This window comes from Neofelis nebulosa, chromosome 10, assembly GCF_028018385.1.
Source record: "Neofelis nebulosa isolate mNeoNeb1 chromosome 10, mNeoNeb1.pri, whole genome shotgun sequence".
Lineage (NCBI taxonomy): Eukaryota > Metazoa > Chordata > Mammalia > Carnivora > Felidae > Neofelis > Neofelis nebulosa.
The window spans coordinates 8307414-8326131 of NC_080791.1; the positions used below are offsets into that span (position 1 = coordinate 8307414).

The following is an 18718-nucleotide window of genomic DNA, read 5'->3' on the forward strand; positions in this document are numbered from 1 at the left end:
GCGTTTATTTCTGTTTTGTTCATTTGTTTTGTTTTTTAGATTTCATATGTAAGTGAAATTCCATGGTATATTTCTTTTTCTGAATTATTTCACTTAATCTCTCTAGGTCCATCCACGTTGTTGCAAATGGCAAGATCACATTTCTTTTTATGGCTGAGTGATATGTGTGTGTACCAGATCATTCTTGATTCAACAGTTCAACAAATCAGCAGTACTTTTTAAGCAAGTCCTACCATAGCACAGTCTCCCTCCAGTTACCAACAGCTTTTTGATTAAAATCTGTCAGAACAGTTCTAAAGTATCTGCATGTACATGTAAAAATAGCCAAGAAGAGAATAAGAAAATGAGAAAAAAATGTAATTGGGGCACCTGGGTGGCTCAGTTGGTTAAGCGCCTGACTCTTGATCTCAGCTCAGGTCTTGATCTCAGGGTCGTGAGTTCAAGCCCCGCATTGGGCTCTGTGCTGGGCGTGAAGCCTGCTTAAAAATGTAATGATGGAAGCCTTGCACATTCAGGGTCCCCAATATACTATCAGTCTACAGTCTTAATATATGGTATAGGCACAGAAATAGAAAAAAATCAATGGAACAGAATTGATAGTAAGTAAGCCCAAGTTTACAGGACATTAGTATGAAATAGGGTCCTATCACTCCCGTCTCAGATGAAAAGCCAAGGCTTTAGTGTGACCTCCAGTCTTGCTTCTCACCGTAGGGTCAGTGGGCCAACAGCCGTGGCCTCAGCTGTGAGCTTGTTAGGATGCAGTATCTCAGACCCCAGCCCAGACTTCCTCAGTCACAGTCTCGAAGAGGTTCATGGTGCAAGTGCTGTGTAAAGTCTGTGAGGCACTGCCTTGTAGAGCTCCACTTGACCTGGCTTCTTATGTGGGTCCCTTTCCGTCCTCATCTTCTCAGTCCTCCCCCTGCTCACTTGCCACCCGTCCTGCTGGCCATGTTGCTGTTCCATAAACACACACTCCTGTCAGGCTTTTGTACTAAATCTTCCCTCTTCCTGTGCACGTTTTCTTTGCTGTCTGTGCAAATATCACCTTAGCAGAGAAGCCTTCCCTGACTGAAAGTTTCTTTGTAGCCTCTTCCATCGCCTGACACTTATGTATTGTATATATTCTCTCCCTGTCCCCCAGCCACACTACACGGTAAGCCTGGGGAGAGAAGGGGGCTTCCTTCATTCCTACTATCTCCCCAGCACCTGCACCTCAGAGGTGCTCAATTACTGAGTGAAACTGGCATTAAAAATACCAGTCCTAAAGGTTCTGAGGAGAGGGAGAAGTTACACTCAGCTCTTGTTTTTCATTGTACTTTTGTAAAGTTGCTGCAAGTCCTGAACCATTGCTCCTAGAGGAAATAGAGGAGTAAGTTCCTGTGAGCCTCCAGTCAAAACGCTTCCATGGACCAATCAACACATAAACCTGTTGCCAGTGTGTTGCTGTTTAAAGACTTTTTTAAAAAATGTTTTAACATTCACTTTTGAGAGACACAGTATGTGTGAGAGAGGGGCAGAGAGAGAGGGAGACCCAGAATCAGAAGCAGCTCCATCCGGGCTCTGAGCTGTCAGCACAGAGCCTGACGTGGGGCTCATAGTCCCAGAGCACAAGATCATGACCTGAGCTGAAGTCAGATGCTCAACCAACTGAGCCACCCAGGCGCCCCGTAAAGACTTGTTATTTCATATATAGTGTTGGTTCGTTCACCCACACCAACCTCACGGCCAGCAGCGCTTGAGGTCGGGCCTACCTGGGGCGCGTGCTTTATATGCAAGGCCTTCCTGCGCTTCAGGACACTGGACAGCGCTTGAGCGCCAGGCTGGAGAGCCATTTAAACTGCAAATCCAACAAAAAGCACAAGATGCAGAAGACCCAGCAGTAAATAGTACTTTTCAGAAGCCGTGTTGACAGTAGGAGAGCTTGAAGGAAGAGGCACAGCCTCACTAAGTTCAGCCTCAGCTGGAATGTGCCTCAGGCAACTCCGATTTTCCACCTCTCCTCACACAGGCCCGCCAAACGGCTTTGAACGAGTATGAATTTGGAGGGAACAAATATTTCTTTACCAGGAGGCAGATTTGCAAACACAGAATCTGCCAGTAACGAGGACCACCTGTACATCAGTCTTTCAATAAATATGTATTGTGTTTCTCTGTGCTCTGCTCCTGGAATGATCTACCGCTCAAACATTTATCAAGTCCTGGCCATAGGCCAGGCCCTGTGCAAAACTCAAGTCCTCCAAAGATAAATTTAACTGTGTTCCAGGAAAGGTTTCTGCAGATTTGGGGCTTAGCTGAATCTTCAGTAGTAATGGGTAGGATTTTAACACATGAAGCTGTGAAGAAAAGGTGTTTTAGAAGAAAAAACCTGTAAGTCACTAGCCATTTTAAACTTGGGTACCCATTAGACGCACCTGGGCTATCGCCAGTTCAAAATAAATAAACAACTAAACCTCTCTAGGCATGAGATTCTGGCATCCATATCTTTTAAAACTCCCCAGATGGTTCTAGTGTGCAACCAAATTGAAAGAATCATTGCTTTAAATACTCATGTTTGGGAAGAATATAGGTTATGTGACAGGAAGATCAAATCAATCTGGAAAAGGAATTTTGGCCCAGGTATTGAAATGCTATCAGTTCTTTATTGCATATGTCTTGAGTGCCTATTGTATGTGGAGCACTTGGTGGGGTACGGGGGATCCATCAGCAAGACCCCAGGAGTCCCTGCCATGCTAGAGTTGACAGACGCTGTTGGCAGCTGTTGAGGGTGATTCACATTCTAAATTTAACTTCGTATAGTATATGGTGATTGGTATGGAGGAGTTTTGTCAGGGAGGCTCAGAAATCCAAATTTAGTATCTAAATGATTACATCTCTCTCTTATGGAATAGAACTCTGTAGAGAAAAATGTTATGAACTCCTGTGCCGATTTCACTCGGCAGCGTCTAACACAACCGTTCGGTTGGCTAGCCTCTCCGTCTTGTTCAGTTTCTTGAATACCAGGACAGTTGGCTAAAGTGAGTAGTGCAGTACTTGGAAGTCACTGGCGTGAGGGCCTTACAGGGCCCTAGCTCCAGCATTTCATTTTCCCGTCTTAGAAGAATTGGTATGTCAGGAACTATTTCTATCATGACTATTAATGAGAATTTCGATGGAATTCTTAATAAAGAACTTTGGTTGGGTCATAGTTAGTTTGTAGTTACTTTTGTGTCATTTTCTGCATCCCATGCTTTTCTCTCCTCAGTTCCTTTCTACTCCGTTCACTCTTACACACTCTTCTGGGCCATTCGTAAGATCAGACCTTATGACAGAGCTTTCTTTTAATTCTGTCTGATAGTTATTCTTTATAGCCTGACTCTGTCAGTCTCACTTTTCAACAATGCTCTTGACCTAGCAGTGTTTGAATTAGTTTGCTGCGTGGAATTATTTAACACCTAAAGAACCGGACCCATGTCCGTCCTCCCCTGGGATGCACAGGCTGCAGGTACCATGTTGCACATGAACGAGTACACAGTGGGTGGAGCGGGGGTAACGGCAGAGACAGTGGTCGATAGGGGCCCCCACAGCATCAGGAGAGAACAGTTCTGACTAGGCTTTGATAATGAGGTTGCAAATATTGTCATTACTGTAAGAGGTAAGGTGTCATCAGGTTGTCCTAATTCGGAGAATGTCTTACCTGTATTTTATATAAAATTACACACTTTGGGTCAGCCTTTCTTGGGAGTTTCAGTTATATTTAATGTAATTGTGTATTTTAATATGGATGATATCAGATGATTTCTACCTCTTTTAAAATCATTTGTGGTCTTTTATGCCCATGAATTTTCTCTCCCTTTACTCCCTTTTACATTAGCCGCTTTAGGAACCTGTGACGTGAGCATTCAGGATGTCATTTGTATTCACTGAGCTTTTCTAAAATTCCTTGTTCCTTGATTATTTACAAGTTTGATAAGAATTGAAGATCATCTTCTTAAAGTTTTTTTTTCTATTCATCTTTGAGAGAGAGCAAGAGAGCGTGCGAGTGGGGGAGGGGCAGAGAGAGAGGGAGACACAGAATCCGAAGCAGGCTTCAGGCTCTCAGCTGTCAGTACAGAGCCCTATACAGGGCTCAAACTCACAAACCGTGAGATCATGACCTGAGCCGAAGTCGGACACCTAACCGAGTAAGGCACCCAGGCATCCCGAAGAGCATCTTTTTAAAGACTTACTGCTTAATGAATTTTCAAAAATACTGAATAAGAAGTTAATACTGGGAAATAATTGAAGCCTTACACTGTGGAGTATGTTGTCACTTAAAATGACTGCAGAAAAATTTTTGCTTTTAGTCTACAGGGAAGAAATAACTGTTTTTTGTGTATTTGCTATTTGTCTCTGAACCCTCTTAGTGATGTAGCACTGAAAGATTGTCAGACCCTTAGAATTTTGATATTGAGGGACATTATCTTCCCTCTTTTAAAAAAAATTTTAACATTCATTTTTGAGAGAGAGAGAGAGAGAGAGACAGAGCATGAGGGAGGGAGGGGCAGAGAGCAGGAGACACAGAATCCAAAGCAGGCTTCAGGCTCCTAGCTGTCAGCACAGAGCCTGACAAGGGGCTCGGACCCACAAACTGCAAGATCACGACCTGAGCCGAAGTTGGAAGGTTAACTGACTGAGCCGCTCAGGCGCCCCTTATCTTCCCTCTTATTACAGGACTTTTTCTTCTGTAGAACTTTTTTTTTTCAAGTTTATTCTGAGAGCGAGCATGCCCGTGCATATGGGAGGGAGAGGCAGAGAGACAGAGAATCCCAAGTACAGGGCTCAGTCTCATAAACCGTGAGATCATGACCTGTGCCGAAATCAAGAGTCAGATGCTCAACCAACTGAGCCACCCAGGTGTCGCAGAATTGTTTCTTTTTTAAAAAAAACTTTCCCATTATATGTGTTTTAACAGTAGTCTGATCAGAGTTAATTTACCTAAGTCTTCTTACCGTTTTTTGTTCCCCTTAATAGCTCTTGATAGCAAAAGCTTTTGTTGAGTGTGGTTTGAGGGGGTGTTTTTCCTGCCTTAGTTCTGAACCAATAGCCCTTTTTTTGGTGGAACCATGGCAGAGCCCAGCTTGGAGGGCTTGATAACCTTGAACGTCCAGACTAGAAAGCTTTAACCGCCCAGTCTTGGGCAGTGCTGGGGAGCAAGGCAGCCGTGTACTCTCTGTCCGTGCGCAGATGCCCAGGGGAAAAGGGCAGAGGAAGGGGCCAGGCTTTGCTTGCAAAATTCTTCTTCCCAGACTCCCCCACCGGATCAGTCCTCCTCCAGTGAGGAGGCAGAGGCCAGATGGAGTGCTGTACCCAAGGAGGCCACTGTAGTCGGGAAGTTGAAGCCAGAGCAGGAGACGCCAGGAAAAGACCTCTCATCACAGAGAGGCTGATGTGCCCTCAAGCCACCGCTGCCTTGGATGTTGACAGCGGCCTCAGTGGCAGAACCAGGGCTACAGGAACACTGCAAAGAGCTGAGGGCTCTTGGAGAAGCTCACCCTGTCATGAAAGAGAAATAAAACTCGCCCACGAGCACTTTCGTTCACATGCTGGTACCTGATTGATTTTGCTTCATTCTCTTACCCTGTGTGTGTAGATTAGGTTTTTGTAGGTTGGTTATTTTGTTTCTTAGTTTAATTCTCAAAAATTAGAGAAGAGTTTCGGCTGAAATTTTAACCTTTGAACCTTTGGGAGACAGTTGGGAAAATGTGACATGGTAATTTCACTTCCATGGTGTTACTGTTAGGATCAAGGAAGATCGCGTACTTTGGGAAACAAATCCACATTGGGGGAAGGTACTGGGAAGCGGGCTTGTATCACCAGTGATAAAGAGAATTGATTTCCAGACATCAGCATCAGAGCCCACGTGTTCACATTCAGACTTGAGCAAACAAGGTCCTAACATTAGACACCCCCTTGGCATTGACAGATTTCAGCGTGCTCCCCAAATTACAAATGACACCTGCCTTGTTTTTTCCTGTCTTAGCCGCAGGCCTGCTCAGCCCTGGTTTGCGACGCCCCGGAGAGAGCCCAGTGCAGCTGTTTGTATTGGCTTTGGGGTGGGGCGTGGCGTGGCGGGCGGGCAAGTGGACCAGGCAGGGCCTATGACTAAGAAAGCCAGACGGGCTTTTCACCTACAGATGTTTTAATGTGCTTAACATTATCCAATACTAGCAACCAAGATAGTCTAAATACCCCAGCAGGATCTGATTAGCTTTTTCAGATCACTGCCTTTATTTGCTGTTTGCAAAAAAGCTTAATCCAGTGCTAGAGATCAGGCTCCCTGCTGAGCCCTTGGGTAGTTTTCTCTCATTCTTTGTGTTCACAGTGGCAGGAATTAGTGAGAAGATTCCTCCTCCTCCTCCTGAATTAAAGCTATAAAGTAGTAACTATAGTAGCAGGGGATAAAGAGAAGAAAGGAAACCCAGGGGAAAAGAGAGGACTTTCTATTCATACTAAAGAGTTTCCTTTTTATACACACAAAAAAGTTTTAATATGAATTCATAAATATTGACCTGTCTCTCTGAGTGCATAGCTTAGGTTTTATTAGGGTTTAGTTGTAACTACTTTGCTTTCGTGTATGTTATATTTTTTGTTTTTTATCTTGCTAAATCAAACTCCATTTTACCAAAAGAAGTACATTTGCTAACCATCCTAGTGGCCTTGATTTATGTTTCTTACTCCTTTAGCTCATGAAATTTTGAAGAGAAATACCACCACGTCACTTTTAAAAAAATTTTTAACTTTCTTCACTTCTGTGACATTCATATGCTTACCCAAGACATAAAGTCTAAACTCTGTGTAATTTACCTTATAACTTGCAGTAAACTACGTTAGAGATGCTTTATCTTTAATGCGCTTACAACATTAGACCATAGGCTCACCTCACTGCAGAAACATTACCGTAAATAACCCTTGGCAGAAAAAGAATGGTTTCTGCTTTAGACCTAATAATTACATTTAGTTAGAAAATATTTGGGGCGCCTGGGTGGCGCAGTCGGTTAGGCGTCGGACTTCAGCCAGGTCACGATCTCGCGGTCCGTGAGTTCGAGCCCTGCGTCAGGCTCTGGGCTGATGGCTCGGAGCCTGGAGCCTGTTTCCGATTCTGTGTCTCCCTCTCTCTCTGCCCCTCCCCCGTTCATGCTCTCTCTCTGTCCAAAAATAAATAAAAAACGTTGAAAAAAAAATTAAAAAAAAAAATATTTCCACAGATTTTGAACTTTTCTAACATTCAGGAATGGTATACCTTAATAAAATAGTAAACTTTTGAGAAAAAATATAGACAGTGGTCTAAAGTATACTCTGCGTTTTTATTTTATTTCTGATAACAGGACTTTTTTAGGCTTCTGGTAGGCGTAAGGAATGTTTTCTTCAGTGAGATAACTGAAAATTTGTAACTGTATGGAGTAGGCCTTCCTCTTAGGTTGTAAATAGAGAAAATCTCATTGACAATTGAGTGGACACAGTAAGGGCGTGGCCAGGAGTCCCAACTGGCACTTTTCGCCCAAGTGTTCACAAATGACCCTAACGGAGAGCAGCTCCGGTATTTGTGATTGGTTTCTATCGTTAGGGGTGCTTTAACCAAATTTTACATCTTGGCTCTCATAATGATACAATGATAAATCCTAGGCTGTGCATAATTCAGCCTGTATCAGAAAGTCGAGTTTTAGTAGCAGCTCCTGCTTCACCTGGAGGAAAGTGCAAAGTGGGTGCGTGCTTGTGTGGGCGGGTGGGGGCGCGAGTTCACAAAAGTAGGTGGTGCGTCGGAGGTAGGTTTCCTTTAGCAGGGGAGTATTTTCACAGCACCTGAGGGGTTTTAAATTTTGGTTGAACTTCTTTCATTGAGGCCACTCAGGACGAAACTGCAGCCCTCAAAAGCAGGTAGTGGTAGCATTGTAAGTACTGCATTCTGGAAGTTGGAAATAAATCTGGGGTAACAAGCTTCCTCCCTGAGGAGGTCCATTTTGGTAATTCTCCCCCCCACATCTCTTCTTCATAAAGTTAACTTGTTCCTGAGCTGGAATTTGAGCTGAAATACAAATCCCTTTAACAGGTATGATAATGTTGTATATTAGAACATAATGAAAGCTTTTATTTAATGAGACGAGTGAGTGGAATCCGTAATAAAAGAGTTTTACGTGGCGTTGCACATGTGTAAGGTGAGCCGTGCTGGCGATTTTAGGCTGAACGTAAGCAGTTTTGTCTAAATGTACAGTTTGGATGACACATTTGGCACACAGTTGGACCACACTCGTTTCGTCTTCCCACACTACAGGACTAGTGAACTCACTTTTTAAAATTCTGTTTGTAAGCTCTTATCGCTCCCCCTCCCTTTTTTGTCTTTTTATTGCCTTGCAACAAAGAACCAATACCTAAAAATATTTTGGATTTCCCGGTGCTTCCAGGGAAATCGTTTGACTGTAGCCTTCTGTCTCATTTCACTAGTCACTCATTTATTAAAGAAAGGGATTACTGCAGTAGGGAATCGCTACTTTGACACACTTCATTTTCTTTATTTCTCAAAACCCCAAAGCTAATAGACTGGAGTGGAGCCTCAACTTTTTGGAAACATGCAACTCTGACTACTTGAAAATAGAATTCGTTTCTTTGTTTGGTGCATGAAAAGCAAGGAGGAAAAGCCGAAGGCCGCCCAAGCCAGGTGTTTCTTGTTGGCAGCCTGCTGCCTAATGACTCGGCTCCCAAAGAGCAGCTGCCGGCGAGTGGCCTTTGTCTGGCCTATTGTTGCCCGCACACCCCTCGTTAATACACACGCTGCCCGGGGCAGGCCCCGGGAATGACATCAACTCGCTTATCGTAGGAACCTGCGAACCTGACGCAGGGAGCCGAGCTTGGCCCGCATCTGCCCAACTAATTGTGAGCTCCCGCGCCGTGATTGGCTGTCCCTCCACTCGGTAATCGGTTCAGCAAAGACATTGCCATTGCATCTGTCCAACCATTCATTGTTCTTCCTGGCTGCCTGCACGTCTGCGGCTACCACTGTGTTAAGGAGTTCCCGCTGAAGCTGCTGCAGAAACGTCTTTGTATTTTCCTGCCGCCGTGAGTATCTGCGCTACTTAATGCCTGCCTTCCAAGTTCAACTTGGATAAATACCGAGAGTACTGACTTGAACTTTGTAAAAGAGAGAATACGCCTCAAACGAAAGCCTACAAATTATTACGGAGTGCCAAAATACAAGATCATTCTCTCTGTAGAATACGTGCAGCAGATTTTTTACAGGTTTATCTTCTGGAGTCCGATCAGTCATTACAGCCTCACGCACCTTTGCAAGGCGCTGCGCATGGCACGTGATCATTCGGTACTTAAAGATAAGTGATGATCACATGTTCTGATATTTTGACAAACAGTGAATTAGGATTTTATCTTGTCACATTCTTAGGTTCCTTAAAGTGTCACTGTCAGACTTAGGTGCTCTAAGCTGATAGTAAGATATGATCGATTTTCCTACTGTCGTAAAAATCTAGCTTGGGGAGATGGACCGATGCACAGGTAGATGTTTCAGACAGCTTGCTGTAAATACAATGACTAAGTGTTCACCTGCTCTGTCAGCGGTTTTTGATAGCAACATAGAGTTCTGATTTCTCCCATCTCTTTTTCCCTGCAGTGGTTTCAAACATTAGGCTGAAGATGTCGTTCCAATAACTTTTGCTTTCACGAGTTGTGTAATGGGGAAAAGAGGAGGAGACAAAGACTTTCATCTATCAGTTGGGAGGGAAAGAGAGAGCATAAAGGGTTAAAAAGAGGTTTTCCTTTCTACCACATGCCCTATTGTGTGAACATATGCAGGAGTCTATTGAAAGTTTTCAGAAGATGGGCAGGCCACCAGTTGCTGGTCTCCTGCAGTTCCAGTAGACATCTGCTGCCCCAGAGCATTAACCAATCTGTTGAAAGGGACATCCTTCCTTTGTTAGCTAGAGGGATGCGGACAACAGCACTCACTGAAATACAATGGTAATTAAATACACAGAGACTACAGCAGTAGGTATTTATTACATATTCATTATTTTATTTTCATTGTTCTCATAGTATTACCATTTGGATAACAACCAGAACCCACTTTATGGCATTGTAACTTTACATTACAAACAAATAAATTGATTTAACAACTTTGTGGTCTAATATTCCGGATCTGTGAGGCTCTTTAGAATAAAAAAACAAAAACAAAAACTTTTTTACCGGATTTGAGGTGGAGGATTATCCAAGTCATCTAATGAGAACTTTCAAAGATCTCACCAAATGGGGTAATTCGTGTGTATACAACACATTTCTAGTAAATAACCGTTCTATTATAAACCTACTTTCAGCTAATAGAAAGTTTCTTTTTGACAATTAAAATAGTTACACTTCATCATCTACAAAATTAGCATGAAAATTTGGTTATTTTTCAACAAATAATATTATTTGATTTTTAATCTATTAGGCCTTTGGCAAAGAAAATTATTTCTGTGTCCAGTATAGTATCTGGACGGAAGCTATAGTTTTGTAAGTGTAGAAATCTGTGTTCAGACCATTATATTTTTGCCCAGTGCTTTTTGTATTCATGAATATAGTATGTAAAGGCCAATTACAACAGATTCCTGATATAAAGCTTAAAAGTTAAGCCATATTTTTTGTAGTTTTTTGATAATGATGGGAGTATAAACGCTGACCTGTTTTATGTGTGAAATTTTGTCTACGTTGCTTCTTCATGAACTGGGGGAAATTAGCCTTATTGGTTAATAGTTGACGAAAGGTGGTTTACATATGTTTGCATTTGAGTACATGCAAACCTTAAAAGTCTAATAAGCAATTCAGAGTAAGGGAGAAAAGTATTTTCTGTCTTACATGTAATAAGAAATGTGATGTTATTGAAGTCTTTGCTGTCTTTTTCAACATTACGTTGATAATTTTGAAGGCCCTGAACGAGAGTAAAGACGCTTTACTGTTCTTTGTCCTAAGATTTCTTGTAATAATTCCTTTAAGTTTTGCACATGACATGAACAAGTACTGCAGCCTATGAAAATATTTTTTCAGCTTTTAAATCTTAAGACTAGCCTTTAATATTTTATTGAATGATTTCAAGATCATTTGTGAAAAAAATTTTAACTGCCATATTAAGTCAGGGCAGTCTTTTACTAATTACGAATGGGTAAGGAAGCATTTCAGAGGTGAAAGTTTTAAAAACCAAATGTTTGCCATTTGATCGGTACAAATAAGGCTGCTTCAGATTTGGATTATGCAGTGAAGAAAATCTGTGTGGCTTATAGGCCTGGTAACAACTCCTTTGCCCTTATTCTTACTGTTTCATATTTAGTCTGTTGATTGACAGGAACTAAAAATTATTTAACTGCTTGTTTAGGGAAGATGACGTTGGAAAACTCTGAAGTAACCAGTTGAAATATGGAACATGAAGAGAGAGGCCTGTCACTGTGGAAAAAAAGGTTCAGTGAGAATATTTGAAAAGAAAAAACTGTTTTGCCTAACAACATAAAATGTTAGTTTTTTTTTTAAAGTAGGGTAGATCAAGCTTACTTTTATCCTTAGTGTTAAAAATCGTGTTAGCCCAGTTATCGTAAACTTTTTATTTAAATAGGATATATAAATTACATGAGTGATTATAAGTTAAAGGTGTGTGGTATTCACTACATTTGTATACAGTTGCGTTTTCTGTGGTTTAATATTATAAAAAGTAAACTATTGGCAATCTCATTTTTTTCTCCCTATTTTATCATTATAGCTGTAGAATAAAATTTAATAATAGAGCAGTTTTACATTGTGTCATGAACACTTTTTTAGATTAGACTGAAGTGATATAGAAAGATTTAAATATTTGTTTAGGGTGGATCATTTATGGTTTAAAAATCTTTACAAAAAAAAAAAAAAAAAAAAAAAAAAAAGAAGGGGCGCCTGGGTGGCGCAGTCGGTTAAGCGTCCGACTTCAGCCAGGTCACGATCTCGCGGTCCGTGAGTTCGAGCCCCGCGTCAGGCTCTGGGCTGATGGCTCGGAGCCTGGAGCCTGTTTCCGATTCTGTGTCTCCCTCTCTCTCTGCCCCTCCCCCGTTCATGCTCTGTCTCTCTCTGTCCCAAAAATAAATAAAAAACGTTTAAAAAAATAAAAAATAAAAAATAAAAAAAAAAAATCTTTACAGTATTGGGTTTCATTTCTTTGGAAAATGGGAAAATTCAGAATAATTTCACTTACTCTTTAAACATAACATTTCATTTCCCTGTTCCCCAGTGGCTGTGTTTTTGATAAAGTATTCATCTTTTCTGAAACTGTCCCAAAGGAGGACACTACTGCTCAATATTAAAATAATATCTCCTACTTCAAGTCGGGGATTGGGTCAGTGAGTCATTACCATGAAGAATTATCCCACAACAGCGCTTGTGCAGAACCCAAACTTTTCGGGGGAGATCAGCAGCGTGGCCCATTAAATACACTTCCTGTAGTCAGAACAGATTGCGGGGTTTACAGAACAATGATGTGGGAGCTTCCAGATTGGCCTGGCAGCTGCATTGTTCTCGGAGGGTAAACCAGACGCACTTAAGTCCCAGTCTCTTTTATAGGCTTTTGTTCATACCAAATTATTCTTTGACTGTGCTAGCATTCATGATGGCATGTTAAAAGAGTGCAGCTTAGCAACCAGCTTCTGGTTGCCAGGCAGCCCAGCTTCCAATAGGGTTTTCCTTGTTCGAGATACTTTTGGTGGGAGCTCTGCGAAGGCCACGGTGCAGATTTTTCTTTTAACTGTATCCCTTCATTAGGATTCTGTTGTGATTTGTTACTTGCATTATGGTGTCAGTATATTACAGTAGTTAATAAATCACTGGGTGTAAAGATGTGCTTTCAGAATCCCTTCCTTTAATTCTAAATAATTGGGCTCGTGCATATCCATATTAATAGAAAAAAAATGAAATAGATATGGCTCAGAGCTCTCCTAAAGAGTGTTTCTTTTTATCAGTTGTGCCGTCCCAGGCCAGGAGAACTTGATGTTCCTTTAAGACGAATGAACGCTCTATTAATAGAACAACGTTATCTGTCTTCTCGAGGGATAAAACCCGGAGAAACTCCTGTAGAAGTGTGTAGGAGTTCCACACGGAAGAAATGTTAAGTGTGTGGTTATCAAGCTAAAGATTCCATGTTCTGTTCTCTAGTATTTACCATACTTAATAGAATTTATTTCATTATGTGGAAATACTTCACTCTCTAATAAGTTCACCAAGTATGCATTCAGATGTTTGACTTCTTAGAAGAACACTTAGCATTTTTCTCTTAACATTTATATAATAGCTCCTTTCTAGTGTAAATAAGATGTTGAAGAGCTTTAGAATAAAATGTTTTTTACAATTTTCTTTTTTAGATTACTTAAATAGGTGTTTTATGACAGTCTCAAATTCACCTACCCCTGCCTTACTAATCTCCCCAGATGCAACACTGGAATTGCCTTAATAAGTAAATTTACAGCCCTTGCACTGAAGCACAAGAACAGATAATTTTATTTTGCTAACCTGTTCCTGGTAGAGAAATAACAATGATTCCCAATAGACTTTGAGGAAAACTAGTAAAACAGCAAAAGCATTTTAAACAGTAAAGCATTCCTGGGGGTGGCAGGGGAGGGAGTAGCAGAAAGGATGACTTTTTTTTTTTTTTTTTAATTTTTTTAACATTTATTTATTTTTGAGACAGAGAGAGACAGAGCATGAACGGGGGAGGGTCAGAGAGAGGGAGACACAGAATCTGAAACAGGCTCCAGGCTCCGAGCTGTCAGCACAGAGCCCGACGCGGGGCTCGAACTCACGGACCGTGAGATAATGACCTGAGCCGAAGTCGGCCGCTTAACCGACTGAGCCACCCAGGCACCCCAGAAAGGATGACTTTTTAGCGAAACGTAGATAATGGTGAACTAATTATCTGATATAATACAGGGAGATATTTTCTTCTGTAAAATGCAGGAAGTTAAGATAACGGTCAGTGTACTTAACTGTATGCTGCTAATTTTATGAGAACGATTTCATTTCTGCGCTTTCTAGCAATGTGCACAGAATAAAAAAGAGCTCTTTTCCCCTGGAGTGAAGTAGATGGTAGTGTCCTTGACAGTCAGGGTGGCGCGTCATTAAGATTTGTATTCGTTACTGTGTTCAGTAGTCACAAAATAAAGATCGTTAGGACAAAACTGTTCATCTCCTAAACGGAGTAGAATTCACTCTGTAATTATTTCATTCTTTGTTGGCCGTTGTACACTTGTGCTTTTACAGCACACCACGTAAATTTTTTTTGAACTGTCTTTAGGTTGTCGTTAAGCTTGATCCAAATTAACGTCAATTTTTCAATTACAGTAAAGTTAATATTTTCCTTTCTTTCCGTATGGCTTTCTCTTTAATCTTTACAGATGTTTATGAACTCTTTTAGAGAACTTGTACAGAACCTATCCTGGTATATCTAAAACATGCTTTTGGGTAATGTTCTAGGTGTCGCTCTGGAAACATTGGTCTTTCTGACAGTGGAAAGATCTCTTCCGTAATGGTCGAGAAGCATCATGACACAGTGGGCGAAGCATGGGTTTGGGAGTCGGGCAAAACTGGGTAAAAAAAAAAAAACCCAGTTCCACTGGTTATTTTCTTTGTCACCTCAGAGGGATCGCATGGCATTCTAATTCCTAACTTCTTCATCTGAAAAACGGGGCATGATGCCATCTTGGGCAAAGGTGTTCCGCGGGATGAGAAGATGTAGGTAACTGCAAAGTAGGTATTCAGTATAGTTTGGTAATAAATAATCTTTCAACTTCTTCACTGAAACAGGAATGAAACTGTACATAAGAGATTCTAAATATTTTGCATTTTTTCTCTAGGAATACGGGGTGCTTTGCATTCAGGAATACAGAAAAAACAGCAAAGTGGAGTCAAGTACACATAACAGCTTCATGGGCTTGAAGGATCATCTGGGGCATGACCTAGGCCACCTTTATGTGGAGAGCACTGACCCACATTTAAGTACATCTGTACCTTGGTCAATGGTGGAAAAGCCAACAATGGATAAAGTTAATTCCGGGAAGGAAGAGAAAGAGGTGTCTGAAGAGAATGTGAGCTCTGGTGACTCTGAAGAAAGCACAAATTCCGATAATGAGTCAGACCAGTCGAGAAGCATTTCAGCAGAGCCATGCTTATTAACCAAGACTCACAGACAACTGTGTAGGTCTCCCTGCTTAGAGCCTCACATACTCAAACGCAGTGACATTTTGCAAGACTTTAAACCTGAGGAGTCCCAGACTACCTCCAAGGAAGTGAAGAAACCCCCCGATGTGGTGCGAGAATACCAAACAAAACTAGAGTTTGCACTGAAGTTAGGCTATTCTGAAGAACAGGTTCAGCTTGTGCTCAATAAACTCGGTACCGATGCTTTAATCAATGACATCTTGGGAGAGCTCGTCAAGCTTGGAAACAAAAGTGAGGCCGAACAGACGGTTAGTACGGTCAACAGTCTAACGCGGGAAGCGCCTTCCCTGGAGTCTCAGCGGTCAGACTCTCCGATGCAAGAGCTCGTGGCGGATGACGGGGAGAACCTGAGACCCGTAGTCATCGATGGCAGCAATGTGGCCATGAGGTAAGTGCCAAAGTCTTCACTGGGTATTACTAAACCATCTTTGAGAGGTGTTCCTAGTGTCGTGACCAATTTCTCTTCTAATAGTCACTGAAGTCAAGGTTATTCTGCATCCCCACATTAGCTTATGTATTTTTTGAAAAATTTTTAATGTTTTTATTTTTGAGAGAGAGAGAGAGAGCAGGGGAGGGGCAGAGAGTGGGGGACACAGAATCCAAAGCAGGCTCCAGGCTCTGAGCTGTCAGCACAGAGACTGACGTGGGGCTCGAACTTGTGAACCAGGAGATCACGACCTAGGCTAAGGTCGGCCGCTCAAGCGGCTGAGCCACCCAGGTGCCCCTAGCTTACATATTTGGAATCGCATCTCTTTCACTTTTCTTCCTCCCAGCTGCCAGGGGGCTCTGCCAGTTCTCCTCCCGTTCATCCTTAGATACAGACCCTCTTTCCCCAGATACATGTCTTTTTGTTCCTCATCCGGCTAAATTACTGTGCCATAGAAATCCATGTATATTCCTGGTTGAGTGTTGACCACTAGTTTTAAACGAAGAACTTGACTGTGATAATATTCAACAATTTTGGAATCAGATAAACAGTCTATTTCTAGGTGAAGTCAAATAATCCTAGGGGAAAACACCAATTCCTTCAGAAAACTGTTTATATTGATTTGGGAACAAATCAAAGTTAGAGTTTCAAATTTTTTTGTTTCACTTAAGGAATGTAAATTCAAAAATAATTCCTTACAAGCTGGGGATAAAAAAGCCAGAGCGAAACTTCTAATGAAATTCTTTCTATGAATTTTAAGAACTCAAAATTTTAAGTGCATCTAAATTCAATTAGTATAAAGTAAATAACCCCCAATGTTCAGAACACTATGAGGCTTATAAAGATGTGTAAAGGCATTGATTCTTTCAGAGAGCTTAGCATTTCACACATGGTTTCTTAAAAAGTGATCTGAGGATACCACAGAATCGTCGCAGAACTTATTAGAAATGCACATACTAGACCAGGGCTGTTCATTGGAAATGCACTGTGAAGCATGTGCATCATTTAAAATTTTCTAGTACCTACACTAAACAGTTAAACAGGTAAAATTAACACGGATGATATATTTTATCTAGGCTTATAGACCCCAAATATCCTTTCAACATGTCATTGATAACGTTATTATTAGGTATTTCGCCTTACTCTTTTGATACTAAGTCGTAAAGTTGGCTATCTTACACTCACGGCACGTCGCCGTTCAGACGAGCCTTACTTCAAGTCCTCAAGGGCCACCTGGAGCTGGTGGCCACCATACTGGGCTGTGTAACTCTAGAGACCTGCCAGCTCTCCACGCGGACTGCCCAAGTCCAGACCCAGGTGCAACTCACACATCTCCTTGTGTAACGAGTATGCCAGCTACCAAGAATGTGTACTGACATTTGAGAAGCACTGTTTTTAGCGGGTGAGGGTGAGGACTTACACACAGGGTATGAGAAGGACCAATTTGTAAGCCTCAAGATAACCTTCTCAGGTAGGACCAGCATTATCTTTCTTTCAGTTATAAGCCAATGAGACTTGCAGGATTTGCATTGCTCCTCCCAGGTAAAGCATAATTCAAACCCATGTATACCTGATTTCGAAGTCTGTACTTTTTTTCGGATAATGAGAGATAAAAACAAGTTGAAAAGGTTCAAGTCAGACCTTCTAAGGCCTTGAGTGCCAAGCGAGAGAATTTAAACTTGACCCTAATCCAAAGATAATTGAAGATTTTTGAGAAGAGGACTATAAGAATACAGTTGTGCCTTAGACTGATAATCTAGCAGTGATGTTTAAAGTGGATCATAGGGACACCTGGCTCAGTTGGTTAAGCATCCAACTGCAGTCGCTTCTCGGCCTTTTGGCTAAGGTCAAGTGTAGTGTCCAACTTCAGCTCAGGTCACGATCTCACAGTTTGTGGGCTCTAGGTCTGTTTCGGGCTCTGCGCTGACAACACGGAGCCTGCTCGGGAGTCTCTCCCTCTCCCTCTCCTTCTGTCCTTCCCTGATTCCCACTTTCTCTCAAAATAAATAAACTGGAAAAAAAAGAAAGTGGATTATAGGAGGTAGATCAATTTGGGTGCAAAAAACCCTTTCTAATGGGATAAAGAGGGCCTAAAGTGGCAGAGAAGTATGAAGTGTACGTACGGCCTTGAGAAGTCTTTCAGTAAAATAACCTACTGTTTACTCTTTCCCGAATGAGTGGTTTTTTTTCCCTTGTAAAAATCCAGAACTAGCGAACAATTACTTTAGCAGAGTGATCATTTGTAAGGTCTAAACATCATGGAATCTCCAGGGGAGAGCCTAACGAAGGAAGGTTCTGGAGGGTCACCTGTAACTATAGCCAGATATGACAATCACCAGGGCAAGTCTTGGGCTCTACGCTTGGAGAATCTGAATGAACGGGGCTGTGGTAGAGCCCACATGATCATATATTTTCGAAGGGTGAAGGTATTTCGGATGTATAGCCCTTGTCAAAAATCACTTAGCATGAAATGTGCATATTTACAGAGCAGGAAGCAGAAGAAAGTGGTAGTTCAGGGAAAGAGTAGTGTGAAAAGCACAAATGTTAGAGAAAAGTAAAATGCTAGAAAAACCAAGGATGCACAAAGGCCGTCAAACTCGAAGAAGAGCAGGCTTTAAGGGGAGAGATTACAGGACACGACAGCCAGGAAGTCACTGTCTTCAGGAATGCCATGTGGCATTAAAGATGGAAGCCCGGTTACAGGGATGCCAAGAAAAGAAGCACTGGGGGTGTCTGGCTGGCTCAGTCAGTAGAGCGCCTGACTCTTGGTCTCAGGGTTGTGACTTCAAGCCCAAGAGTGGGCATAGAGCCTACTTGAAAAAAGAAAAAGGAAAGAAAGAAAGCAATGAAGAACTACAGCTAAATCAGTATTGTAGAAAGTTGACAGAGGAAGGGGAAAAACAGGATGAAGGAATGTTGGGGCAGGATTTTGTTTCGTTTTCAGTTTAAGAATGAACCTAGATAAGGAGGGGGTGGGAAAGAGAGTCTCCACAGGAGACAAAAACAGTAAGACTAGGACGGTTTGGCCTTCAGACCGAACCAACTGCAATTCTGACGGAGGAAACAAGA

At 41.8% G+C, this 18718-nt stretch overlaps 1 protein-coding gene across 5 annotated transcripts in view; it reads left to right on the top strand.

The window, feature by feature from the left end:
• Nucleotides 1-18718, top strand: part of ZC3H12C (zinc finger CCCH-type containing 12C) — an 84091-nt gene that overhangs the window by 23769 nt on the left and 41604 nt on the right. For all 5 annotated transcript variants that reach the window (XM_058686700.1, XM_058686701.1, XM_058686697.1 and 2 more), the window contains exon 2: nucleotides 14859-15610. In XM_058686700.1, coding sequence (XP_058542683.1) covers nucleotides 14931-15610 — 680 coding nt within the window. In that variant the 5' untranslated portion in view covers nucleotides 14859-14930. The remainder of the gene's footprint in view (nucleotides 1-14858; nucleotides 15611-18718) is intronic.